General features: G+C 58.9%; 1 protein-coding gene across 5 annotated transcripts; it reads left to right on the forward strand.

The window, feature by feature from the left end:
• The first annotated feature begins 1,124 nt into the window (after positions 1 to 1,124).
• TEAD3 (TEA domain transcription factor 3) lies at positions 1,125 to 26,658 on the forward strand. 5 transcript variants are annotated; one of them, XM_064733324.1, is made up of 14 exons: positions 1,125 to 1,206; positions 12,272 to 12,525; positions 15,373 to 15,437; positions 17,090 to 17,152; positions 17,284 to 17,346; positions 19,933 to 19,944; positions 20,261 to 20,398; positions 20,595 to 20,638; positions 20,742 to 20,803; positions 21,639 to 21,772; positions 22,856 to 23,029; positions 23,565 to 23,705; positions 23,893 to 24,045; positions 24,667 to 26,658. In XM_064733324.1, exons 2-14 carry the CDS (start codon positions 12,390 to 12,392, stop codon positions 24,778 to 24,780), a joined length of 1,299 nt encoding a protein of 432 aa, XP_064589394.1. In that variant the 5' UTR covers positions 1,125 to 1,206; positions 12,272 to 12,389; the 3' UTR covers positions 24,781 to 26,658. The 5 variants fall into 5 exon arrangements, with proteins under 5 accessions (XP_064589394.1, XP_064589396.1, XP_064589398.1 ...); XM_064733326.1 differs by having other exon boundaries at positions 21,669 to 21,772; XM_064733329.1 differs by having other exon boundaries at positions 1,130 to 1,206; positions 12,269 to 12,525.
• The last annotated feature ends 789 nt before the right edge of the window (positions 26,659 to 27,447 follow it).

Raw genomic sequence — 27,447 nt, forward strand, 5'->3', positions numbered from 1 at the left:
TACAACCGAGCTCATGGTGAAAATTAGAAAAATATGTTTCTGGAAGGAACGGGATGCAAAGAACATCCCTTGTCCCAGCAGGGCGCTGGGAGGATTCCTCACCCTGGTTTATCTCTGGGGGTTTTGGGTACTGTGGCACAGCCCTGTGGAGGCCCAGGGGGACTGGGGCTTTTGCCCCTTTTGGGGCTGCAGCTCCTGATGGTCAGGCTGGGTCGTGGCCAGGGATTTGTATGTGATCTGCTTGCTGTGGCTTAGCACATTACCACCCATCAGCTCGCTCAGAGGAAGTGACCATGGTGTGGTTCCTGGCTGAATTCCCTTGAGAAATCCCAACAGCGTGGGCTGAATTCCCATCCTGGGCACCATGGGGTGCGTGAAACAGGGAATCTGCACATTGGTGGGATGCAGGGGACTGAGAGAGTGTGTGTGTGTGTGTGAGGATGAGGAAAGGGAAGAGGGTGTTTGGAGGGAGATGAAGATGTCAGGATGGGAAGGAAGAGGAGGATGAAGGTGTGTGGCACGGCATTACAGTGTGCAGAGGACAATGAAAACATGGCGAAGGGGATGGAGGTGAGCACAGGGACAAGAGTGAATGAAGAGTGGGCACAGAGGGTGATGAAGATGTGCAGAAGGGGATGAAGGTGTGCACGGGTGACCCTGGCTGGCTGCGGACGGGACAGGACATGGCAGGACAGCAGCACCTTCATGCCCTGGCCCAAGGCCGCATCCCGGGAATGCCGGAGGGCGAAGGAGGAAGAGGAGGAAGGTGAGGAAGGCTCATAGAGGGCGCTCCCATTACCCGGGCCGAGCCGAACTCCAGATCTACCCTTTCCCAAAAAATAAACCTCCCCGTGTAAGGGAAGTCCCGCTGCCCGCGGCCCCGACGGGGAGGTCGGGAGGGTCGGGCGGGAGGAAGGGCCGGGAAGAGGAGGAGGAGGAGGAGGTGGAGAAGGAGGTTAGGGGAGGAGGAGGAGGAGGCCCGGCCCGGCCCCGCCGCCTCCTGATTGACTCCCAACTTTCCGCTCCTCCCTCGCATAAACTTTCCCGTCGCTGCGCCTGGCTCGGTGCGCGGACCCGGAGCCCGCCGCGCTCCCCGCATTCCTGCCGCCCGCCCCGGCCCGGCCCGGCCCCGGCCCCGGCCCCGCTCCGGCCCCGGCCCCGCTCCCGGCACCGCGGCCGGCCCAGCCCCTCCGGAGCACGGAGCAGGTAAGCGCCCGCCGGGAAGAGACTCCCAACCCCCCTTCCTCCGCCTCCTCCTCCTCCTCCTCCAGCCCCTCCTTCCTCCCGGCCCGCAGCCCCGGCGGATGGCGGGGGGCGCCGGGGTCGCTCCGGCCCTGCTCGCCCCCCGGCCGGAGCTCGGTGCGTTCCCTCGGTGCCTCCCCGCGATGGGGTGTGTGTGTGTGTTTGGGTGGGGGGCTCAGTCGGGCTGGTTGCGCTGCCCCCGTCGGTTCCCGGGCTCCCGCCCCGTCGGGGCTGCGCTGCCCCCGCTCGGTCCCCGCCGGGTCCCCCCGGGGTGACAAAGGGGCCTTGTGCCCGCACGTCGGGAGCCATCGCACCGGACGTTGCGGACGGGGATTGCCCGCCCCGGCCCGAGCCCCCCGGGTGAGGTGCGGGGTCACCCGCGTGTCACGCTACATGTGTGTCACACGCATGTAGGGGATGACCGTGCACTGACTGTATGCTAAACACTTTGTGCCTCGTCATAGGGGTGCTTTGCTAACGAGGCGGCAATTAGATGTATAATTTTCAGCAGTGTGTCATCTTTATTATTATTATTATTATTTTATTTTTACACCCTCCTTGGGTTTGGTGTTGTTTTTTTTCCCCTTAACCCCCTTGGAAGGTAAATACGGCCAAGCCCTCGCAGAGCCACCCACCTCCAACCCCCCGAAACCGCTCAGGCCCTGTTCAACACATTTGGCTTCTACTGACTGAGAAAAAAACCAGTTTGGGGAGAAACCAGCTGGAAATGATACCAGCGGCCCAGCTGGTGTGGCGGGCACCCTGCAGCTGTTGGGTGCTTGGCAGGGGGAAAGGTGAAGGCTGAGATTTTGGGGGGTTTTGGTGCTTTGCAGGGAGCCGGGACAAGCCGGGCTGGGCGATGGTCCCATCAGAGAAGCGATAATCTCCTGTGTCAGGCACGCCGGGGTATTTTGGGCTCCGGCATCCTCTGTCCCCTCCTATCGCTTTACCCCGCGCGGGTACGTGCGTGTCGTGAGTCAGGGCATTGGCAGTGCCCGGCCACCCTGGGGGGCCCTGCCAGCCTGGCTGCCAGCCTCCCCTTGGTGCTGGGGCACTCGTGATGCTGAGTGGGGAATTGGGGTTTGCCAGGCTGGTGTGCCCCCCGTGCACCCACTGGAGCTGGGGCTGCTGTGGCCTCACAGCCCACAGCCCTTGGGGGTCATTTCCCCCAGGACTGGGAGAAAAAGGGTCCCCAAAGCTGGTGAGGAGTGAGGGCTTGCTGAGGTGGTGAAGCTGGAACAGAAATGGGTAGGGGGGCTGGGACCCTGGTGGCAGGGCAGGTGATGGTCACTGTGGCAGTGCCCCAACACTTCCCCACCAGGGAGGATGAGCATGACTGTCCCATGGGGAGAAGGCGCTGGATTTGGCCCTGTTTGGGTGTTCCAGGGTCAGCATTCCCATGGGAAGAGGCTGCAGATGGCTGTGGGGCGAGCAGCTCCTCCTGACAGCTGGGTGGCACAGGGGGACAGTGCCATCCCCAGGGACCTCGAGAGCCCAGCTACCTCCCCACCGTGGGCCTGTGGCTGGCACCACACTGGATTTTCTGACAGGAATAACCCTCTGAAAGCAACGGGTCCAGCCACCTTCTATAAATGGCACCCAGGTACTTCAAGGAGCTTCGTCCTGCCCGTGGTGGCTGCAACATTGTGGGGAGTGGACGGATGTTTCAACCAGGGCATTTTGGACAGCATAACCCTCCAGCATAAAATCCCTTCCCTCCAAAGCAGAATCCTCCAGCTCCATCAGGAAAAGGGACTTGCATCCATTTGCCATGGCACGCGGTGGCTGTTTATCATGATATCAGAAACAGCATCTCCTTTTAATCACCATTTAATCCCCATCTTGCCACCACCAAGTGGGTTGGGAGGCGAGTCCCGGTGGCCCTGGCACTGTGCCCAAGGAAGGAACCTTTTCCTGGCGGTGTGTGAGCAGGTCATGGCACTGAGGAGGTGGGGGTGGCAGCGGTAATCAGCTATAATTAATGTATTAAAAAGCAAGTAACCGCGCAGCTCCCATCAAACACACAGACAGCACGAGGCTGGTGGCAGGTGAGCTCCGGGGTGAGACTGGGTGCAGGGACGCAGCAGCCAGAAAGGGCAAAAATGGGCAATTTTGGGCTGTTTTGGGGAGGAAGTTCTGTTTTCCTGCGTTCGTATCTCTTCTTCTGTCTGTGGGATTGGAAGTGGAGGGGAAGAGGGGAGAAGGGGCAGCAGAACCCTAACCAGGGGTGCTGCTGAGATTTGTGTGACAAGAGCCATCCTGAGGCTCTTGGTGAGGTTGGAATCTCTCCATCCATCGCTGAACTGGACGGATGCTTTCCAAAAACTCTCCCATCTCTGGGAGCTTCCCTCTCTCATTAAATCCCTGATGGCTGTGGCGAGGGGCTGGCAGGACAGCCGCAGTGTTTACATCACCCTGAGCGCCGCTGGCGGATGGGATATTACCGAGCACCCTTGATTTTGGGAGCTGCCATCCACAGGGGATTTGCTGAGCAGCCAGGCCATGCCCTGACCTCCTGAGCTGTTTGTCCAAGGTGTTTTTTGGGGTGGGGGCCAGGCCGGGAGCCGTGGCGGCCGAGCCCAGGCACCTGCGTGTTGTGGTTGGGGCAGACACCTGAAGCGCATGGGCGTTCGCTATTGCCACCGTCACGTGGCGACTTATGAAATGTTTTTTTGGAGGGAGGGAGGGAGAGAAGGAGGGAGGGAAGGTAATGATGGGGTGAGCCGGCGGGGCCATGCCCCGCACCAGCCTGCAGCGGCCCCCCCTGCGCGATAACGCACGTCCGGATCCCGCTGCGGGTCTGGGCATGCTGCTGCAGCTCGGCTCCGCTGCTCCAGCTTTCCCCGCCTGTGAAATGGGAGCGAGGGGCCCCGGGAAAAGCTCCTGGTGCTGCCGGTCAGCCACTGGCCTGGCCGTGGTGGTGGGAGCAGGGGTTGTGTGGTGCTGGTGCTGTTTTGGGCTCCCTGTGCCGCTCGTGGCGGGGTTCCTGGTGAGCCCATGAGGCTGAGCCCTTTGGAGGTGACAGGCCATGAAGCCCATGGTCTCGTTCTTGGGGTTGGCAGATGGTGGCCTTGTGGTGACAGTGTTCACATAGGGCTCTATGATTTGGGAAAATACTGATTGCATGAGGCACGTCCCATCCTGGCATCACAAATCCCCATGGAACTCATCCCCCCATCGCATCCCAAACAGATGTGATGCTCCAGCACCCCCAGCGTGCCCCATTACGCTGCCATGAGACAACAGCAGCCCCGAAACCCATCGTGCCCACCGCTGCCACCTCCCATCGGGGCGCTGGGTGTGTCACAGGCTCTGCTGGGTCTCTGCTCCATAAACCCGACCCGGAGCTCACCCTGGGGCACAGTGCTTGAGCTGAGGTGACAGCGGGGCTGCGCTGCTCGCAGTGAGTGAGTGATGGCGGAGGCTGCTCGCTCCCCTTCCCCCTGATCGGGACGGGCCCGGAGCGTGTGCTGGCAGCGCTCCCCGGGCTGCGGGGGGTGGCTGGCCGGGCAGGGGACAGCAGGGCTGCAGCTAATTTTAGGAGGTGGGCAGAGCCTCGGGGGAAGCAGCCGGCTGGAGGGAGGTGTCGCACTCGCACCGCGGTGCCCACGAGCATCGAGCGTGAGCGCTGGGGTGACCCTGGCTCCGGAGATGCTGCCGTGGGATGATGCCAAGGGGGCCCTGCGCTGGCAGCCTCGCTTGGTGCTCTGAGGAAGAACCGTGCCCTGCGGATGCTGGAGGGGCATCACACCCGCGGAAACACTCAAGGGCAAAGCCTCTCATTCCCGGTTGGCATCATCCAGGAGGCGGGATAGAGAGACAGAGCCCTGTGCCGCTCCGTGCCTCAGTTTCCCCGTGCCCGTCTCGCCAGCGCTGCCCCGGCGGAGGCAGGAAGGCTGAGCCGGGCTCGGGGATCCTCGCCTGCGAGCGCCAAGCCTTATTATTTCCCCACAACTGTCTCCTCCTCGCTCCTCGTAAAATTAGATCCAGCTGTTCACAATAGCCACTAACTTCTCTCCGGAAGATGTTCAAAGTTTACAGACGCGGGTGCGTGGAGGATGGGCTGCCGTTCCCATGCCAGCTCCTCGCCCTTCCCCCAGAGGCAGCCAGCTCCTGCCTCCCCCCGCCGGCTTAGGCAATTCGGGTTTAGGAAGAAGCACACCCGCACGCAGGCGTGCGAGCTCCCGACCCAACCGAGCGTCGGGTTTTTATTAGCAGGAGGATCTGGGAGAGAAGGTCTGGTCCAAGACCCTGCTTTTCCCTGCCCGGCTTTGTGTGAGTTGGGCAGGGTTCTGCTTTCCCTGCTTGCCAGCACCTGTGCCCAGCTGTGGCACGAGTTTGGGCTCCAGTTTTTGCATGGAGTGGTTGCTGTGTCCCTTGCAGCCTTGCCTGGTGGCACTGCAGAGTTGTCAGGTCCAGCTGAGGTGTTTGGACATCAGCGTGCTGGGCAGGGGTCTGACACACTGTGCTTGGGGCCATGCTCCTCGCTGGAGCTCCTTCTTTTACCCAGAATACTGCCTTCATGTATTTTTAGCAGTTTTCCTCCCCAAGGATTCCAGAGCAATTTTTCAATCTGCGGGAGCTGGAGCCGCCGTGCCCGTCTGCAGCTCTGGGCTGGGGCAGGGGCAGGAGATGCTGGGAGGAGGTGATGAGCTGCCACGGGCTCCCAGCACGCTCCTGGCACGCACAAGGGTTTGCTCGCTGGGAATGGCTGGGGTGGTGGCAGCAAAATGGTGCTAAATCAAAATATCCCTTCCTGGGAATAAAGGCACTGATGGGGTTGGTGCAGGGCAGCCTGTACCTGACATTGCAGCTCCTGGGGCATCTCAGCTGGGCACTGCTTGGAGCAGGAGGGCAGGGAAGCGTGCCTCCATCACAGGGATGACAGTGCAGTGTCACATTCTGTGTCAGGCTTTGGCAGCCAAGGTCACCTCTGTGATGGTGGTGATGCCTGACAGCCGCTCTGCCCGGTGTCCCAGGAGCTGATCCCCCCTGTCAGTGCTCACAGCCCCCATCCCATCCCATCCCATCCCATCCCATCCCATCCCATCCCATCCCATCCCATCCCATCCCATCCCATGGATCCCATCCCATCCCATGGATCCCACCCCATCCCGTCCCAGGGGATGTTTCTGGCTGGGAGCTGAACGTGGCAGTCGCTGCTGAGCCTGGGCTCCAGCGGGTGCCACGGCACAGGCACTGGGCACAGCTGCTGCCTGGGCAGGCTTGGGTTTCACGGGGGCGGAGGCGGCCGGGGGCAGGTGTGAAATTCATTGCAGCCTTCCTCCTCCTCCTCCTCCTCCTCGCCTGGTAGTGTCCCCCTGGGAGATGTTTTCCCTGGCCCTGCTGCAATGGCATAAAATGGGGTCAGCAGCACCTGGAGCTCTTCTGTGGAGGCATTTCTCCTCCTAGGAGCAGGACAGAGGGCTGGTGGGGTCCCTGGGGTGCCTGGCTGGCCCCAGTTGTAGGACACTGTCCCACTGCAGGCACAGAACTGCCTGACCCGGGATTCCCAGAGACTCTTGTTTTCCCCTTGGGACAAGCTGGGAGTCCCCAAGGACTCGGTGGCCACTCTGAGCTCATCTACAGGTGATGTTGAGAAGACATGCTGAGATGTCTTATTTTGGCAAATCCAGCCATCCTGAATGGGTGCTGTGTCCAGCACTGGCTGTGCCATGGGCTCCCAGCTCTGGGGGTGTCACGGGACAGCATGGAGGTGGCCCATCCCCAGCAGGCAACTCCAACCCTGTTGTTTCCATGTTTCATAACACAGAGAGCAATTAATGCTCTAAAAGCTTTCTATTTATGCGCTGCTGGGTGAAACGCCCCGTCCTGGCTGGGCAGGGCAGCGTAATTGGGCCAGGGAGGCACGCCGGGTTACAGTGTCCGTCTGTCCTCTGCCCTCGGGTCCTGAGCCTCAAGACTCGAGCAAAACCGGCTCAGGTCCTGCACAAGGCGAAACCCAGCTGTGCCAGGACTGGGAAAAGGAGGGGTTGGTTTGGATCCCTGTGATTCTGCCATTAGCTGTGCCCTGCGTTTGCCTCATCCCCTCCCTCCTCCCTACCCCCAATATTTTGGGAGCAAATCTCTCACATTTTCTCTTTGTTCATCCACAGCTCCCTGGGATGAGGGGTCTGAGCATCCCTGAGCCTCGCATGGCTGAGCAAGGAGCAGCCACATCCCTGCCAGCCCAGGGCTCTGCAGGGAGCTGGGGGAGCCTGTTGGGGGGCACGGGGAGCCCGGGGCAGCCCTGGCAGCTCTCCTGGCCCTGGTGGGATGCTGCCACGTGGCTTCCTGCGGTTTCCTCGCTCCGATTGCTTCCTGAGCCGCCCGCCAAGCCGGAAGGGACAGGAAGTGATAGAGGGCAGGAAATTAGCTGGGCTGTCTCACGGGGAGCTGGCCTGGTGCACTGGGGGCTCTGCCACCGCCTGGCTCCCCACCCTGTGCCAGGCGACCCTTCAGAGAGGCTGTGGCCAGTCAGGGAGTGCAGACCTGGGTGGGAGAGAGCAGAGTGGCCATCATTCCCTCCCCGAGCCAGGGAATCCCTCAGCACAGCCTGGGAGCTGTTTGGAAGAGGAGCACGATGTAAACAAACCTCCTTTCACCGCCCTCTCACCCGCCCCGGTGAGCTCTGGCTGTCCCTGGCACGGCCATGTGCCAGCCAGGATGGCGTTCCCCTGCAGGAATGGGACGCCAGGGTGTTCCCAAAGGGTCCCTGGGCACGGTGCCAGGGGTGTGGGGCTCCTGTGAAGCGCTGCAGGGTCATCCTGGCACAGCCGAGAGCACCCTGGGTCATCCTGGCCAAGCCAAGAGCATCCTGCTCTGTGCACTGCGTCTTCTCTGGGGTGCTGTGGTCTTGCTGGTGTCCCCCAGGAGCTCCACAGCTTTTGGGTTTCCTTCCAGGGGCTCTGCAGAGCTGTGACCGTGTGGGCAGCATTCCTGCTGGCCGTGTCACCAGGTGGGGAGAGGCAGGAGCAGGGACACGGCCCCCAGCCAGAGCTGCCCTGCCTGAAATGAGGGGTTTGTTGGTGAAACCCTCTGCCTGCCTACAGCTCAGTGCCAGCTGTGAGCCCAGTGTGCCAGCACAGGAGGAGCTGGGGTGCCCTAGAGCCCCATCTTTGAGGTATCACAGCACGCTCAGCACCAGGGAGGATGGGGGCTTGTGTCCCCCTCACCTGCAGAGTGTGGGTGCTATCAGTGACAGTGACAGGGATGGGTGACAGCAGCCTCGTGTCCCCCACAGGGCTGGTGCAGGGGCACTGCGCTGGGGCAGGGCTGAGCTGCTCCGTGCTGATCCTGCCCAGGCTTGTCTTGAACTTTTATCCTTTTGCCTGTGCCTTTGGGGTCTGTGTGCAGGGGGAGGGAGAAGGGCTGGATTGCCCTGGGCCCCTGCATGGGGAGGCAGGATGGATCCAGGATGGATCCAGGATGGAGGCAGGATGGATCCAGGATGCAGCTGGACCCCCTCCCTGTCTTTGCAGGGTTCTTTGCCTCCTCAGTGTCCCCTTTGCAGAGCCTTTTTGTCCCAATGTCCCCAATGTCCCCTGGCACCTGAGCAGCCCCAGGAGAGAAGGGCTCCTTGGGGCTGCTCTGCCCCACGCCTTGTCCCTCTTTGTGCTGTGCTGCAATCCCCTGCTGGAGCTGCTGACCGTGCCCTCCATCCAGGTGGTTTGGGGAGAAGCTGTGGCAGCAGCCACCACCACCCCTGTCCCAGTTTGGGCAGCACACCAGGGTTTGGGGCAGTGCAAGGGCTGCTCCAAGGGGGTGTGCCCCATGGTGCACCAGGTGGGATGGTGCTTTTGGGGCTGACCATGCTGGGGGAGAGGAATGTGCTGTCCTCAGCCTGGCAGCATGGGTCAAGGGTGAGGTCTGGGTGCATGGGGGCACTGTGGGAGTGATGGGCACCTCTGCCCGTGTCACAATGTCCCGGTGCCCAGCCCCAGGTGCTCTCCCCTGTGCCACCCTGCACGTCCCTGACCCGATCCCTATCTCAGCTGGTTGTGCTGGATCCAGCAGCACCTTGCTCCTGCCTTTTGGCACTCACAGGGTGCCCACGGTGCTTCTGTGACTGCAAACACTGCCTCCAAAGTATTTCCTTCCCTCACCCACCACAAAACACCCATTTCTCAGGTGTCCTTCCCTCGTTGCTTTTGCAGGGTTTAAGGAGGTTTCCTGTAGCTCTAGCAGGGTCCCCAGCCCCAAGCAGCTCTCCCAACAGGGCCTGCAGCCCCACTGCCTGCTCAGGCCCCACGTTTGCCTCCTCACATGCCCTGGCCCTGCTGCTGGGAGCTGTGGGAACACCGTCCCAGTCTCCTGGGCAGCCTTGACCTGGCAGGGAGATAAGGGACAGGCCCACAAATTCAGGGAGTGAGGGGCAAGTGAGCTGGAAGTGGGGCCACCTCCTGGGCTGGTGCCGGTGACCATCCCCTCTCATGGGTGATGGGCATCCTCAGAGCGGGCAGGCATCCCCTGGGGATGTGGGTTAGGGTCCCGGGGTGCCCAAACCCTGCAGAGATGCCCGTGCCATGGGAAGGGTGATCTCTAGGATGCCCAAACCCTGCAGAGATGCCCTTGCCCTGGGAGGGGTGGTCTCTAGGATGCCCAAACCCTGCAGACATGCCCCTGCCATGGGAAGGGTGATCTCTAGGATGCCCAAACCCTGCAGAGATGCCCGTGCCATGGGAAGGGTGATCTCTAGGATGCCCAAACCCTGCAAAGATGCCTGTGCCATGGGAAGGGTGATCTCTGGGATGCCCAAACCCTGCAGAGATGCCCTTGCCCTGGGAAGGGTGGTCTCTAGGATGCCCAAACCCTGCAGACATGCCCCTGCCATGGGAAGGGTGGTCTCCCTGCCCTCTCCCTGCGGAGCAGCTGGCAGCCAGCAGCCGGTGCCATTATTTTCTGGCCGGTCCGGTCCCCGTTTTGCCCGTGCCGAGCAGGTCTGGCCGCGGTCTCCGCGGGCCGTCCAGCCGTGCCGGTTCCCTAATTGCTGCTGTTGTTGGTGTTTTGTAAGGGCAGGGTGGAGCCGTGCCTTGCGTCAGCGCGGTGCATGCACCCTCCCTCCAGGAAATCCAATGGCTTCCAATGCCTGGCCAAAAGCAGGTTCGGTGGAGGAGGAGGAGGAGGAGGAGAAGGAGGAGGAGCTGCTTCCTCGCACCTTGGCCGGGGCCCCAGCATCGCCCTCCCTCCTCTCCCAGCTTCCCTGAAAAGGCTGGGCCGGGATTTCCCTGCTGGAGGGGCTGGGGACCGCCAGGGGAGGGGGACACGGGTGTCACAGGCAGGGTGTGGGGTCAGCTGTCACCCTGCCTGGGCAGGCAGTGCCTGGCACGGTGACCCGGGGCACTGGGCACGCTGCCTGCCGGGGTGCAGCCAGCCCATGGTGGTTTTGCTCTTTGTACTACAGCTTTTCCCTTGGCCCCCAAAACACCCATCAGCAGGGATGGCAGGGAGTCTGGTGAGTCCCTGTAAAATCACCCTGTGGCACCAGCTCTCAGGGATTTCCTCTGTTAGGCTGAGCTGATGGTGCTGTGGGTGCTGCTGGGTCCTGGGCTGGCACCGGCCTGCAGGGTCCCTGGCACTGAGATTGGCACCGGGGGCACTGAGCTGCCACGGTGCTGAGGGGTCTGGGTTTGCCATGGGGCTGCTGTGGGGTCACTGAGGCCTTTGGGGGCGGCTGCAGAAATTGGGGACTCTCAGGTTCCCCCATGTCTGGGGGTCTTGAGGGGCCAGCCAGGGCTCAGCACCAGGACAGTCACACCCCACTGGGACAGAGCCCTGATGCTCTGGGCTGTATGGGGGATTGAGGATCCCCCTGGGCCTGTTCCCATATGCCACCCTCTCCATCCCTCCCATCCCCAGAGCCCTGTGGGGTTTGGACCCCGCATTGCTGCCCCACGGAGCCAGCAGCAGCAGGCACAGCCAGGGTGCCCCTGCCCCGTCCTGCAGCGCTGCCGCCATCCCTGCCTTGGCCGGCTGGCTCGATCCTGCAATCCCTCCAATGCAGTTCTCCTTATTTGGCCACAGTGCTCAGCAAGAGGGGGGGACGGCACCGGAGGGGCTGACATCACATCGCGACGAGCGGGAGGGAGAGAGAGAGAGGAGCGATGGGGGGGCTGAGTTTCTTTTTTTATAAAAGGAAAAAAAAAAAAAAAAAAGAGGCAGCGAGCAAGGCCTCGCAGCGGCACTTGAGCCAGCGGGCTCAGCAGTTCCTTTAAAAGGAGATGTCTGTGCTGGAGACCTTTGTACACTCCCAGCCCGTCCGGGAAGCGCGGCGGCGCAGGAGACACCTCTGCGCTCCCACCGCCGGCAGCTGCCGCCAAACATGTTATTGCAAAACTCTGCAACGCTGCTGCGCTGCGAGCTGGGCAGCAGCAGGAGGGAGAGGAGGAGGGCCGAAGGCTCCCCAGCATCACCCACCAGCTGGGGAGGGCCAGGGCCCCAGCTGAGCATCCTCGGGGTGGGGGGCCTCTCCTGGTACCAGGGGAGGGCTGCTGGACGGCTCTGGCCACCTGGTTCCCATTAGTGGGGTCTGGCTTGGAGCTGCTCAGCATCTCCCTTCAGATCCCAGCTCTGCCTTTGCCAGGCATGGTGGAGCTGGGGTTTTAGGGCCTAGGGGTGTTTGTTGGGTCAGCTTGCCCAAAGAGACTGCTGTTTGGCAGTGGGTGCTGGAGCAGGGTCGCAGGGTTCACAGGCTGTGGGGCTGCTGCCACCCTGTCCCGAGGTGTCAGCCATAAACACCATGTGCCCAAGTTCCTTGTATGGGTAATACAGTAGCTGGGGGCAGTTTCCTTCCCAAACTTTATTTGGGTGGATCCTGGGTGGTCACTTGTGGCTTGGGTTTGGGGGTACTCATAGAAATCATGCTGTGCCCCCAAGGAGAGCCTGTTTGTGTGTCTGATTCCCTACAATGAGATGCTGCTCTGGGTGCCAGTGAGAACAGAGCAAGGGCCAGGAGCAGACCATGCTGTCACTGCACCCCATGGCCCAGCAGGGGTTTCTGGCTCTGACAGGTGTCCCTGTGTCCCAGCAGGTTGTCCCATATCCGTGGGGGCTCAGGGTCGGAGCCCAGAGCAGCCAGCACCATAGCGTCCAACAGCTGGAACGCCAGCGGCAGCCCTGGGGAGGGGCGGGAAGATGGCCAGGACGGCATGGACAAGAGTCTGGACAATGATGCCGAGGGAGTGTGGAGTCCAGACATCGAGCAGAGCTTCCAGGAGGCGCTGGCGATCTACCCACCCTGCGGCCGGAGGAAAATCATCCTCTCCGACGAGGGCAAGATGTACGGTGAGTGCTGGGGCTGGGGTGGAGGCTGAACTGAGAAACCTCCTGCCCCCAACCCACGCTGGGTATCGCCCTGCAGCATCCCCCGAGCCCGAAAGCAGCTGGCTGGGGTTCCTGCTGGCGCTGGGCTGGGCTGGGAGGTGCCGGTGACCTGTGTGTCCCTCCCTGTGTCCCTCCCTCCCGGTGACCTGTGTCCCTCCCTCCCGCTCCCTCCCTCTCTCGGCCCTGCCGGACTGACTGGTTTGGTGAGGCCGTGGGGCAGGGAGCGGGCACGGGACTGCGGGGCCGGGGCAGCCCCAGCCCTCCTGCTCCGCTGTGCCTCCACACAGCTCCCCAAACCTCCCCCAACCGGCCCTGGTGGCCAGAGCACCCTGTGGCAAGGGTCACTCACCCGCCCGAGCCACCCGCACCCAGCTCAGCTTTTGGTGATTTCGTTGCTCAGCCGCACTGAGGGGTTGATTTTGGAGTGTCAGCCTCGTTTTTGGTGTTTTCCCAAACTCCCTGTCCCTGCCAGGGAAGGGATTGGTCCCTCCTGCCCTGCACATGCCATGATGTCACCCCCAAGTCCAGTGGCCTCAAGGCCAGGAGCAGGCTGCCACATTGACATGGTGACAACAGACCAGGGCTTGCATCTCTGTCCCCAGAATTCACCTGCCCAGATGCTGCTGTCACAGCAATGCCTCCCCCAGTGCCACTAGAGAGGGACAAAGGCTTGCTGGGGTGCGCTGTGCCACTCTCCCCACAGCCATGCCAGCTCCCTGTGCCACCCCATCTGCCAGTGCCCCCACCCAGGGCATGGGGGCTGCTGGAGGAGCGGGGTGAGGAGGCGGGGGAGCACAGGGCTTCCCAAGCCTATGCATTTTTTGGATTTCTCTGGGAATAGCTGAAGTGCCGCCGGGAGCCTGGCCCTTCGAAGCACGCCCCAACCGGTTTTTCCAGCCTTTCAGAGACATCTGGCAGCTGCTTAAAGAGGCAGCAGCCCCTGCCCGCCTTTCATCTCCCCCCCACCTTCCCCAGCACCTCCCCACTGGGACCCCCAGGACCCCTGGCTGGCATTACCAAGGGGCACTGGCAGCACAGGCAGTGCCAACATGTGGCATAATGGTGTGTGTGCCAGTGCCTCTGCTGTCCTTCACACCCCTCTTTTTGGGGGTTCCATGGGTGCCCAGGGTGGTGCCAGTGGGGGTATCACCCTCGGGCACTGCGGGGGTGGCAAAGCAAGGTGGGAGCTGGGGAGCCAGGACCCAGCACGGGCACACTGGGCCTTGCTACACACTCGGGTTATTTTTAACCCAGCCTGTCCAACTGGTTCACGTGGTGGTGTCAGGGGAGAGGAATTTGGGGAATGTGGTAATTTGGAGGAGGACGTGCCCTCTCGGAGGGAATGGCACGGTCCAGATGAATCACAGGGAGAGGGACAAGGGACAGGGCACGTGGGCACGGGGATGGCTGTGAGGGCGCAGCCTTGGGCACGGTGTGTGGCAGGATGGGTGCAGGAGATGCTGGGCACCAGGGCTGGCACTGGCTCACTGAGTCCACAAAGGCCCCACATTTCTTTCCTCTATTTTTTCCCCATATTTCAATCCCATTTGCAGGGTATGGGGGTCAGAGGATGGGATTTAAGAGCAGGGCATGCAAAGAGAGGGGTTTGAAGGTGTATCCCCAAAGTGGGGCTCAGCAGCAGGGGGTGTCACCTCACCTGGGTTTAAAGGACACCCTTGCACACCTGGCCCATGCTAGGTGCCAAGGAGGGAGCCAGGAGGGTGGGAGCTGTGCCTCAGGGTGACACCAGGGTGACACCAGGGTGCCATGCCAGCCGTGCCAGGGGTACCCCCTTTGTCACCCACCCACCCACCAGCTCCTGCCTGGCAAGGGGCAGCTGTCTCTGCGTGCCACCTGGCCCTGTCTGTCCCCATGTGTGTGTCCCCCCAGCAGGGCCCAGTTGCTGTGGGGCTGGGAGGGGGCCAATCGGGCTGGAAGAAGAAGTGGGGGGGTGGGTTTGGATTTTTTTTTCTTTAAGGGATTTTTTTTTTTTTATTCTTTTAAAGCCGAAACCCGCTCCAAGGGCATTTCGACAAGTTCCAACCGCGACCATCTGGTCCATTAAAATAAATCTGGCGTGCCTGGCTGCCCCCGTGCCGGGGGGGCGGCGGCGGGGCCGGGGGGGCCGGGGCCGGGAGAAGAAAGCTCCCAGCTGCTCTGACGTTCGAGCGGAGATTGGCCACAGCTGGCCCCTGAAATGTGGCGCAAAAGCAACTTCTGCTTCGAATTAGCCCGGGACGTTAGGAAATACTGGTGGAAAGGCCAGCACGCCTTGGGAACGGGAAGGGGGGATGCCGGGCTGGGGGGATCAGACCGGGACCCCTGCGGGCACTGCCCGGGCTGGGCTCTGCTGGGGCTGCCCTGGGGGTTGTGCGGGGGTCCCTGGGGGCTGTCACCCCGCTCTGAGGCCGGGGATGGGCAGGAACCGGGGTTTGGGGTGTCCTGCCCTGGCATGGCCACCCCCGGGTCCCCGAGGTCGCCCCGATGCTGTCGCGGCAGCGCCACCTCCTGGCAGCGCCTCCCTCGCCAGGCTGGGGGGCCGGGGACGGGACCCCCGAGTGCCGGGCTGAGACCCTGAGAACCCCCTGTGCCGGGGCTGGGAACCCCGAGTGCGGGTCTGGGACGCCCCGAGTGCGGGACTGGGACCCCGCGGGGATCCGGGGCTGATGACCCCCCCGAGTTTCAAGGCTGAGACCCCTCGAAGTGCCGGGGCTCAGACCCTCGAGTGCGGGGCTGAGACCCCCCTGTGCCGGGGCTGGGACCCTGAGACCCCCGAGTGCCAGGGCTGACCCCAGGCTCTGCCCGCAGGTCGTAACGAGCTGATCGCCCGCTACATCAAGCTGCGAACGGGGAAGACACGGACGAGGAAGCAGGTGAGGCGTTGCTCTGCTGGTTTCTCCTGGGGTGGGCTCGGGCTGGGGTGGGAGGTGGTGCCAGGTAAGCCCGAGCGGGAGCGAGTGTCCCGCTGTCATCTGTGTCCCCTCATCCAGCCACTGCTGCTGCCAGCAGGTTCCCCATCCTCTGCGAGGAGCTTCCTTCATCTGTGAACACAAAACCCTTGGGATTTCCTCAGTCCCAGGATGCCTTGATATAGGGGGCAGGCAGCACCCCGGCCCCCCAGCTGTTTGGGGTGACCCTGTGGGTGGCAGGAGCCCCCAGACTCTCTCTGGGCAGTGTCTGTGTGTCTGTGTGTGCCTGCATGGATCTGCTGCACCTTCTGGATCTGGGCACCGTTCCTATCTCTGCCCATTGCCAGGCTTTATGCCACTTGTGCCACAGCAAAGGCACTCCAAACCCCATGGGCTGAGAGCATGGCACCCCCATGCCAGCCAGGGATCCAGGGGTGGGCTGTGTGGGGCTGTGGGGCTGGTCCTGGTGGGGCTGGAGGTACCACGGAGCCCTTGCCCTGCTCTCACTGCCCTGCCTGGCTGGATGCTGGGGCAGGCAGGGATGCAGGCAGGGCAGGAGCACACAGAGGTCCCTGCAGGAGCACACAGAGATCCCTGCAGGAGCACACAGAGGTCCCTGCAAGCCCTTGCTTCACCAAACCTGTCTGAGGAATGAGAAGCCAGTCCACCCATCCCAGCAGAGCCCATGGCCTTGGATGCTTGGGAGCATCCCCCACCACAGGGAGATGGTTGGGTTTGGGACACTTATGCTGGGACTGTCCCATGCCACGAGTCCCCACAAGAGAGGGATGCTGGTCCGCTGACACTGCAGAGGTCATTCCTCCAGGACTTGTGCTGAAAGGAGAGGGATCAGGGTTAGGATTTTGTGGCCACTGGTTTTGTGTTCAGAGCAGTGCCAAGCAGCACTTCATTTCTGGATTAAACACTGAACTGGGCCCCCCCTCCATGGGGGAAGGATGCAGTGCTCTGGGGGATTTGGGAAAGCCATGGGAGAGAGCACCCACAGACAGCACTGATCCCTCTGTGCAGGCATCTCCTGGGCAGCCTGGTGTCTCCTCTTGGACAGCCTGGCACTGATGGGAGCAGGTTTTTGCCAAAATCAGCCCTGAAGCCCTGTGGGTGCATGGACACCCACCCTTCCTGTGGCTGGCCCCCAGCCATGCTGTGCCTTTACTGCCTGGACATCAGCCCCTTTCCTTCAGATCTTGCTCTTAGAGGGGCCTGGACACAAAAACCCAACTTTGTCACCTTTCCCACGTGCAAAACCAGCAGGAGCCCTGGGGCAATGTGCCAGTCCCTCCTGGACCCACAGGCACCTGGGGCACCTCAAACCTGCCAGGTGCTGGCAGGGTCTGTCTGTCCATCCCCAAGAGGTGCTAAATGGGGACCCCCTCAACTGCAGCAGCTTTACACCAAGGAGCTCCACCCCAGCCTGGGGTGGGCACAAACCAGCATCAACCAGGGTGCCCCAGCACTTTCCTTCCTGCAGCTCTTGGCACCTCGGGAGCAGCCACAGCGCTGCCCACTCCTGCACTCCCTGCCCCGGGGACAGAGCCTGCCCTGCAGGATCTTCACTCTCTCTGTGTTTTCCTTTTGAACGGCGTGTTGGGCCCTAGGTGTCCAGCCACATACAGGTTCTAGCTCGGAAGAAGGTGCGGGAGTACCAGGTTGGCATCAAGGTACGTTGGCGCCCTTGCCCAGGTGTCCGCGGCGGTGTCTCTGTGAGCATGGGCAGCCCCTCTCCTTCCTCCTCCTTTCCTCTGGTTGACGGCTCTGCTGTTCCCCCTCTCCTTCTGCTCTCTCTCTGCAGGTCTCTAGCCACTTGCAGGTTCTTGCCCGACGGAAATCTCGTGAGATTCAGTCCAAGCTGAAGGTACGCCCTGCCTCGCCTGGCCCCCACTAACGCACTGGGCTCTGCCGTGTGCTGCTTGCTTTCCTGTTTTACCTCTCCTTTTTTTGGTGTTTTTTTCCCTTCCCCCTCACTTGGCTCCTTGGGTCAGATGGTTTTTTACAGGCATCGTTGTGGGATGCCCAGAGAGAAGTGCAAGGAAGGGCAGCAGAGCCCTGCTCGTTCCTCCAGGAGGGTGAATGTGGTGCCAGATCCCCTCTTTGCATCCAGGCAAGGGCTCTGCCATGGGAGATGTGGGTTTAAACCCTCCTCTGGTGATGTGGGAGGGCTGTCCTCTCTTTTGGGCCATCAGGGGTTGTCCCACAAGGAGAAGAGCCCCCCAGGGCAGGCAGTGAGGCAAAGTGAGGCTCAGGCAAGGTGTGCCAAGGCTCATTTCCCTGCACAGCTGACCTGAGCCAGCTCAGAGCAGGTGCTGGTGGGATGTGGGCAGAAGCAGAGGGGCCCAGGGGTCCCTGCAGGTGCCAGCCCAGTGGTTTGTGATGCTCCAGGGTGTGAGCACTGCCAGGGGCACCACAGGGATGTCAGTGGCAGCAGGTCCAGCTGGGGGCAGTGCCAGGAGCCAAGGGAGCCAAGTGAGAAAAAAATGGATCATTCTCTCTCTCTTTTCTGGTTGGCTTTTCTTTCCTTCCTTCCTTCCTTCTTTCCCTCCTCCTAACTGGAGCCCAACTAACCTTTCCATAGCTGTTCCCACCAAACTTTGTGGTGGCAGTGGGGAGGGTGAGGATGATGGGGGGGCATGGCCAGGACTGAGGGCATCACCAAAGGACCAAGCCCTGCTTGGGTTGGACCCACATGGTGCCAGGTGGGGATCAGAGGGGTCCTCAGAGCACAGCCACCCACTGGGGACAGCCAGCTCCTGCCGTGTGCCTCAGTTAATCACAGCTCCTTGGGGAGCCCCAGGGGTGATTTGCTGCCTTGCTGGGTGAGTGGGAGCCCAGGAAATCTTTGAGGTCCCAAAGGCATCAGCAGCCCCCCCTGTCCTGGGTGCTGTGTCCATCCCAGCACTGAGGCTGGCAGTGCAGCCCACTGTCACCACTGTCAGAGCTGGAGCATTTTCATCCTCAAAGCTTTAATAAACTCCAGCTCGTGCTGCCTGGGAGCCTACCAAGGTGTGCCCCCCACAATCCTTCAGCAGGGACCCCAGTGCCCCATGAGAGGGAGGCCAGGAGGGCTCCTATAGCCAGACCAGGGTTTGGTCTGCCAGGAGAAACCAGGGAGAGCATCTGAAACCTATTTTGGGATGCACCTTTGGGCTTGGATGCCTTAAACCCAGTCTCCAGCCCCAAGGGGAGCAGTCAGGGAAGTAGGAAGGGCAGCAGGGTCAACAGCAGTGGAAGAATAAAATAAAAAAAAAATAAAAATAAAAATAAAAATAAAATAAAATAAAATAAAATAAAATAAAATTCTTTCCTTGCCACTTGGCATGGTGCTGAGCAAAGGGAAGTTGGAGGCAGGAGTGACCCCAGGGCTCCATGGCTGTGCTCTCCATCCCCAGCCATGCTGTCTGAAGGATTCTCCAGGAGCAGAAGGGCAGAGATCCCCCTGAACAATACTTGGAGGATACAGAACATCCCTTCTCAAGACCAGTGCAGGCAGCCCCCTGCCCTCAGGCAGCACTGTGGGATGACCCTGTGGGATGAAAGCACTTCCACAAGCAGTATCTGTATTTTTGAGCTGCAATCAGAGCAGTATCTGTATTTTTGAGCTGCAGCCACGAGCAGTATCTGTATCTGTATTTTTGAGCTGCAGTCAGGTGTGTGTTCGTGCTCCCAGCATGTGGCTGCACGCCCGCCCTCCTGCCCTGCCCCAGGTGAAAATAAATGAAGCATTGATCCCTGGGGAGGGTTCAGAGGCAAAGCAGAGGGTGTGCTCTGGGACCAGCATGGACGTGTCCCAGCAATGCAGCTGGAGGAGCCCTGGAGCTCCTGCCCAGCACTGCTGGGACTTCTGGAGCAAAAGGAAAAGCAATTGGTCTCCTCTGTCAGTGCACACACGGCTCAGGGGTGAGCTCAGGGTTTTCCTTGCAGTGCCTGGAGTGGGGGAATTGGTGCCCACATCCCAGGGCATCCCAGCAGCTTTTCCTCTCCATGCCCCAGCCACAAGCACTGGGGGCTTCTGAGGAGGCTGTGCAGGATAATGAAAAGCCAAGAAAGGCACAGGCCTGGCTGACCACAGTGACCTCCTAAAAGAGTGGGTGGGGGTCCTTGGCATCTCGTTCCTGGTGAGATTGAGCCTGGGCATCAGTGCCCACCATGGGCATCCCCTGGTGACCAGCCAGGTCAAGGGCCTCACTCCCCAGGTCAGGCTGTGGTGATGAGCCATGGTTGGGGTGGTGATGACCCAGTTGTGCTGGTTTCAGCTGTAGAGTTAATTCTCTCTAGAGTTAGTTCAGGTAGAGTTAATTCTCTTCACAGCCACCCCATGCCTGTGCTGTGGAGAAAATTAACTCTGCCCCAGCTGACACCAGCACCCACTTAGGGGAGGTGTGCAGAGCACCCAAAGGTTCCCATCACACTCTAACCTTTTTTTTTTCCTTTCTTTTGCGGACAGGCCATGAACTTGGTAAGTTGAGCTTGAGTCTGAAATTCCTTTTGTTCCCCATTGTATTATGCCCTCTGCAGTGGAGGGGCTAAAAACACTTTGCATCCCCAAGGAGGGAGGGGGCATTTTCCAGACCCATCAGCTTTTGCCCAGAGGATTTTGGCAAGCTTCAGATGTTAATTAATGTTTGAGAAGGGGTGGGGGGATCCCTCTGCAGGGTCCCAGGCTGGGTGGTGGGATTGGCTGCTGCCTTTACAAACCTGTCAGGCACGCTGGGATGAGGGAGCTCATTCTGCCCCTATAACCCTGCTCCCCCCTGTCCCCCCTTTCCCCTCAGGACCAGGTCTCCAAGGACAAGGCTCTGCAGAGCATGGCTTCCATGTCCTCAGCACAGATCGTGTCTGCCAGCGTCCTGCAGAACAAGCTCAGCCCCCCTCCTCCTCTTCCTCAGGCCGTCTTCTCTGCTGCCCCCAGGGTGAGCACAGCCCCAAACCCCCCATGGGGACACTCAGGGGTGGGGGACACCACGGGCTGGGCAGGGGGTGTTCAACAGCCGTTCTCAGCCCTGGTGGCAATGCAGGGCTCCCTGCTGTTGGCAGCAGGTGAGGAGGGAAATGTTGGGAGTGGGAGCATCAGAAGCCACTGACTCTTCCCTGTGCTGTTTTCCCCAGTTTTGGAGTGGGCCTATCCCAGGACAGCCTGGACCCTCTCAGGAGTAAGTACAGACCCCTCCACACCCAGCACCAGCAGGACCCCACCTTGGCAAGGGGCTGGGGCATCCTGGGCTGGGTAAACTGATGATGCTTTTTCATTTCCAGCATTAAACCGTTTGCACAACCAGCTTACCCCATCCAGCCACCCATGCCTCCATCACTAGCCAGTAAGTCACGTCCTCACCCCCTTGGAGGGAACCCAGGGTCCCTGACAGAGATTGTCCCCTCCCATGCACCGTGCCACCCACCTGTGTCTCCTCCCCATCTCTACTGGGGGAAAAGCCTGGCTTGAAATCCAGCAAAAAGCTCCACAGTGAGCAGGACCCTCCAGTCCCTTCCCACCCAGTACAACCCATGTTTTATCCACTCTGTGCTGGGTGGGACGTGGATATGGAAGGTGGGGATGCAGTGGGGACAGGAGCATTGCAGAGGGGCTCACCCCCGTGTTTTATCCATCCTGTGCTGGGTGGGATGTGGATATGGGAGGTGAGGAGGGATACAGTGAGGACAGGGGCTCACCCCTGTGTTTTATCCATCCTGTGCTGGGTGGGATGTGGATATGGGAGGTGTGGGGCACAGCAGCATTGCAGGGGGGGCTCAGGTGGATATGGGAGGTGGGGGATGCAGCAGCATTGCAGGGGGGGCTCACCCCTGTGTTTTATCCACTCTGCTGGGTGGGATGTGGATATGGGAGGTGTGGGCACAGCAGCATTGCAGGGGGGGCTCACCCCTGTGTTTTATCCACTCTGCTGGGTGGGATGTGGATATGGGAGGTGTGGGGCACAGCAGCATTGCAGGGGTGGCTCAGGTGGATATGGGAGGTGTGGGGGTACAGCAGCATTGCAGAGAGGGCTCAGGTGGATATGGGAGGTGTGGGGCACAGCAGCATTGCAGGGGGGGCTCAGGTGGATATGGGAGGTGTGGGGGTACAGCAGCATTGCAGGGGGGGCTCACCCCCGTTCCCGGCTGCCCCTCCACCCCGTGTCCCTCCCCCCGGCTCAGGTTACGAGCCCCTGGCTCCGCTCCCGCCAGCTGCCTCGGCCGTGCCGGTCTGGCAGGACCGCACCATCGCCTCCTCCAAGCTGCGGCTCCTCGAGTACTCCGCCTTCATGGAGGTGCCCCGGGATGCCGAAACGGTAACGCTCCCCTCCGTGTGCCGCTCCCACCCGGGATCACACCCCTCCATCCCCCTGCAATTGCTTCTTAAAAGAAAAACTTACTGTGATGGAGTGAACAAAGTTTAATAATTTGGGGATAGTTGCTTTTTAGTTTTTTTTTTTTTTGAATGCTTATAATTGACATAACTGTTGCCCCTGCAAAAATGAGGACATGGGGGTACAAGAGGATTGTATTTTATTTTATGTCCTCCATGCATCTCTGTTTTATGCATGGACACAACCAAGAAACAAAGTTTAGAAGGATCTTGCCTATAAACACAAGAGAGATGCAGAATTCAGTTGTCTTGCCTTCAAAGTACAAAAGATGTAATTTCTAGAGGAAACTGTGAATCGTATAAATTGATTTGCAATGAGAGTAAGGAGACTGTTTCCCCAAAACTACTCATGGCTATTCCCACCCAGGTCACAGCTCTGCTCACTCACATTACAGTAACACCTACAGACTATAGAAAACTGCAAGTTTTTCACTGTAGAAAGTGGGGACTAACAGACAGAAGTTCTATCCCAAATGTTTTGCGGAGATAATCAAAACTCCACAACTTTTGTGAAAGCTGTAAAGCCGGTGTGTTTATTACAGTGCTGGACGCATGTAGGAATCGTTCCCCTCAAAATGACATGCATACCTCTGGGAACTTCAGGTCCTTTTTTCTCAGATACATATGCATACAACTTCACAATAGGTTCATACATATTTATTTTTACGAATTTTGCGTGACATTTGCCGCTATCAGAAAGAATTCCTAGGTCAGGTTCACCTGCTCTCACAGCAGTCTCTCTGTCTCTCTCTGTCACCCTCTGTCTCCCCCTCTTATCTCTGTCCTTCATTGAAGCAGTTTCTCTGAGCTTAGGTTTTGCAGTCAGGCTAAATAGCCACGTTTCCTAACCACAGACTCAACTCAAAAACGCACATTTCACCTAAATCAAAATAGATTTCTACCCTAGAAAATCCCCACTTTGCCTCACAAAGACCTTATGACGGATAATAAACCTCAAACCTCCTGCTGACCCGTGCTGCTGCTGTCCCCACCCCGCTCCCTACAGTACAGCAAACACCTCTTCGTGCACATCGGCCAGACGAACCCCTCGTACAGCGACCCCCTGCTGGAGGCCGTGGACATCCGCCAGATCTACGACAAGTTCCCCGAGAAGAAGGGCGGCCTCAAGGAGCTCTATGAGCGCGGGCCCCAGAACTCCTTCTTCCTCGTCAAGTTTTGGGTACGCTGCTGGGAGGATGAGGGTGGGCAGGGTCGTGCTCGAGGTGCGGGCTCGTTGTGGCAGAGCTGTGTCACAGATATGTTTTATGGAAAGTCCTTTCCTTAGGATTCCTTTTCCTCCTGAGAGGCCTCAGGAACAAAATGTGAACAGTGGTTATCTGCTGCTGTGGAATGCAACAGGTGCATCTGGGATTGGTCTCATGTAGTTGTTTTTAATTAATGGTCAATCACAGTCAGCTGTCTGAGCCACAAACCTTTGTTATCATTCTTTCCTATTCTATTCTTAGCTAGCCTTCTGATAGAAGAAATCCTTTCTTCTATTCTTTTAGTACAATTTTAATATAATATATATAATAAAATAATAAATCAAGCCTTCTGAAACATGGAGTCAGCATTCTCCATGTCTCTTCCCTCATCCTGAGGCCCCTGTGAACACGGTCACAGAGCTGGAGCACCCTGGGCAGCTCTGAAGGCTGGTGGCTGTCCCTTGTCCCCATCGAGAGCTCATGGGAGCTTTGTCCCTCTCCTCTCTGCAGGCGGATCTGAACAGCACCATCCAGGACGGGCCAGGGACCTTCTATGGTGTGAGCAGCCAGTACAGCAGTGCAGAGAACATGACCATCACCGTCTCCACCAAGGTGTGCTCCTTTGGGAAGCAGGTCGTGGAGAAGGTGGAGGTGAGTTCCACGCTGCGTCGGGCAGGGGTCGGAGCTGGTCCAGGGCGGGTCCTGGGATGGAGAAAATCCCAGAGCTGGGTGTAGGACACATGGGGGCCTGTCCAATGTTTATGGGTGGGGTGGGGAGGACACTGCCATGTCCCAGCAGCAGCCACGGCACAGCTGCTGACCCTGCTGTCCCCTGCAGACGGAGTACGCGCGGCTGGAGAACGGCCGGTTCGTCTACCGCATCCACCGCTCGCCCATGTGCGAGTACATGATCAACTTCATCCACAAACTCAAGCACCTCCCCGAGAAGTACATGATGAACAGTGTCCTGGAGAATTTCACCATCCTGCAGGTACCTCCCCTCCTTTTCCAGGGGCTGTGGCCCACCAGGGGTGTGGAGCTTGCACTTGCATTGACCCTGCTGGCCCTGCATAGACCTGGCTGTGCCTGGGCCCACCCAGACCCTGAATTCCAGGCAGCACATCTTGGTGCTGCTGTGCCCACGCCTGGACAAGTCTACCAGATCATAGAGAGCAAAATTTTCATGATGCAATTAAATTGGCTGTGCCTGAGTTTGTTTGACTTCACCAAATGATCTGTGGCAGTTTTTGGTGGTGCAGATGCAGTGGCTGGGCCTGAGCCAATGCAACCTCCCCGAAACAAAGTTTTGGTGGTGCAGTTTGGGCTGTTCCTGAGCCTGTGCAACCTCCCCAAAACTGGGTAGTAAATCTTGATGGTGCAATTAAATTGGCTGTGCAACTTAAGAAAATATAATTTTAAAAATATTTTTTTCATAATAATAATTAATGAAAAAAAATTGATGGTGCAATTAAATTGCCTGTGTGACCCCCACAAATAACGGGTAGCAAATCTCATGGTGCAAGGTGGTTGTGCCTGAGCCCATGCAACCCCCACAGGTAACAGCACCTGCCCACGGGCACAGCACCCCCTGACTCACTCTGCTCTGCTGCAGGTTGTTACCAACAGGGATACCCAGGAAACCTTGCTCTGCATTGCCTTCGTTTTCGAGGTCTCCACCAGCGAGCACGGCGCCCAGCACCACGTGTACAAGTTGGTCAAGGACTAGGGGGGCCCTTGGGGACAGGCAGGGGCACGAGGGGCGTGCAGGGGAGGGAGGGGGCCCTGCAGAAAAGCCACCCTTTGTGCCTGTTGCCTTGGGAGAAGTCGTTTGAAGACAGGAGGAGGAGGAAGAACAACAATAGCCAAAAAAGACTGACTTGTGATCGCAGATGTTTTCTACTTAGGAACAGTTTCTTTTTTTTTTTTTTTTAATAAATAAATAAAACTACCAAAAAAAAAGAAAGAAAAAAAAAGAAAAAGAAAAGAAGACTGGGAAAGGAAGTGTAGGGAGAAAGGAAAGCCACATCTGGAGCTGGAGAGGGACAGAGCAGCCCTCGGTGCTGCTGCTGAAGGCCAGGAGCCCACCGTGCCACCAGCAGCAGCAGCAGCAGGACGTGGGAGCAGAGAAGGACCCTCCCTTCAGCCCAGCCTCGCTCAGAAGCGGCCCCAGCCCTGAGAGGAGAGGAGAGCAGCGAGCACGGACGCTCAGGAGGATGCAGCACCGTGCCAGGGGTGATGGTGGCTGGCACGGCAGCGACAGTGGCACTGGCACCGCGTGGCACAGCCCGGGGGACTTGGGGATGGACAGATGGACGGACAGGCAGGGCAGAGTGGAGCAGGGGGACACTGCCACCCCCAGGGATGCTCCCTCTCCATGCCCAGCTGGGAGCAGTGGCAGTGAAGGCATGAGGGCATTGACAATGCAAACCATGGGGGTTATGGCTCCTTTTTTTCCTTTTTTTTTTTTTTCCCAAATGAAAGTGCTTTTTAATACTTTTTAAAAAGACACCAGGCTTGTAATCAGGCTGATGTGCCTCTGCAGTGCCCAGGTGCTGCCCTCCCACCCTGCATGGGAAGTGTCTTGTTTAGGGAAAGGTTTGGGATGCCTCCCTCTCTGGCTGGGATTTGTGGGGGATTCCTTGTGCTGTGTTCAGGAATTGCACTTGGGGCTGGCCCAGGCTCAGTGTCCCCACTGTGGTCATGAGTAGAGAGCAGTGAGGGCAGATTGCCTGATTTATTTTGTATATGTACATTCTCCTTGTTTCAGGTTGGTGTTTCTTTTTTTTTTTTCACCTTTTTTTGCCTTTTTTTTCTGCGACAACTGTTCCAATCTGCTCCATCCACTCTCCTGCATCCTGTGGGAAGTGGCCAGGGAGGTGCAGGGAAAAACAAATTGAGCAGTGCAGGGCCAAGCTGTCAATGGGCAGAGTTTGGGACAGAAAGGACAGAGAGGGGACAGAGGACAGGAGGGGTGCCAGGATAAGGGACTGGGCCAGCTCTGAGGTGTTTTTGTGGCTGCAGCCCAAAGCAAGCCAAGGCAGAGTGCCCAGTCCTGAGGCTGTGATTGCAAGGGCAGAGTCTGGGGAAAGCAACCTCAGGGTGCAGGAGGGTGACAGAGGGACAGAGGTGGCAGGGAGCAGGGTGGCAGGGGGACAGAGAGCTGAGGTGGCCAGGTCCGGATGGGTTTCTCATGTTGGCAGGGGGGTGAAGGCAGGGGGAAGGAGGGCAGGAGTGCTTTGAGGGGCACTGCAGCTGCTTTGGGAGGGGGACAGGGCAGGTTTAGGCTCAGTGCCGCCAGTGCAAGGAGCAGGAACAGCCCCAGAGCTCAGGAGAGCGCCTTGGCTGCTGCCTTGATGCCACATGTCCTGTTAGCATGGGGACTTGGACCTCTTGCTGCTGGAAAGAGCCACCCATCCCTGTGGGATGGGGCAGAGCCATGCCAGCCCCATGCCAGCCCATGGACTGAGGTGGCTGCTGTGAGCAGGGAGGGAAAGAGAGAGGGAAAAATCCAAGGCCAGGCACTGGCAAACCATGCCAGGGCCGTGCTGGGCCAAGTTCTCATATGTAGCATGTTTGTTTGTTGTTTTGTAGGTTTTTGGGGTTTCTGTTTTTTTTCTTCTTCTGTTTCACTCACTGATCTAAAACTCTGGGAATGAAAACTCAAAACTTCCCCCACCATAAAACACAGGCGTGCCCACTCCCAGCCCTGCTGGGGGATGAAGCTCTTGGTTAACTGGACAGGTTTGTGCCTCCATCCCTCCCTGCTGCCTGCACCGAGCCCAGGGCTCACACTGCACCCCACGCACACAGACTGGTGCCCCCAGCAGCCCTGGCTGGGCTTTAGTCATGATCCCAGAGACACTTTCTCAACTCCCCAGCCCCTCCGTTTCGCCTCCAGTGTATTTATGAATTTCACATGAAGTACTGTTTTATTTTTTTAAAGACTTTGTAAAGCTTACCAGGGTTACAATCACCATTTTTAGAGCTGCGTCAGTCCACAATGTTAAAAATCCATTTTTTTATGTATTATATTTTTTGTGTATTTTTTTTTAATCCAGCTGTGATGGGTTGTATCATATATTTGTTGTGTTTACTGTATCTGTCCAACTTCAAAGAGAGGAGACTGTGGAGCTCCGAGAAAACTACGGTCTGCTGAAAAAAAACCAAAAAACATTAAAATTATTTGTTCATGGGTTGGCTCAAGCAGTTCTGAAGTTCATATTTTATTTCATAGGACTATGAGAGCGGCCATGTCCCATATAACCCCTTGGCTGGGTAACGCTGGGTACCCCAATTCTGGGTACCAGGATGGCACATCCAGCTGTGTTTTGCTCTAGTTGGCATCACTGCGGGGTTTGCTTGGGGAAAGTTGGGTTGGCCATAGCAGAGGATT

Source organism: Zonotrichia leucophrys, chromosome 26, assembly GCF_028769735.1.
Source record: "Zonotrichia leucophrys gambelii isolate GWCS_2022_RI chromosome 26, RI_Zleu_2.0, whole genome shotgun sequence".
NCBI classification, from domain to species: Eukaryota; Metazoa; Chordata; class Aves; order Passeriformes; family Passerellidae; genus Zonotrichia; species Zonotrichia leucophrys.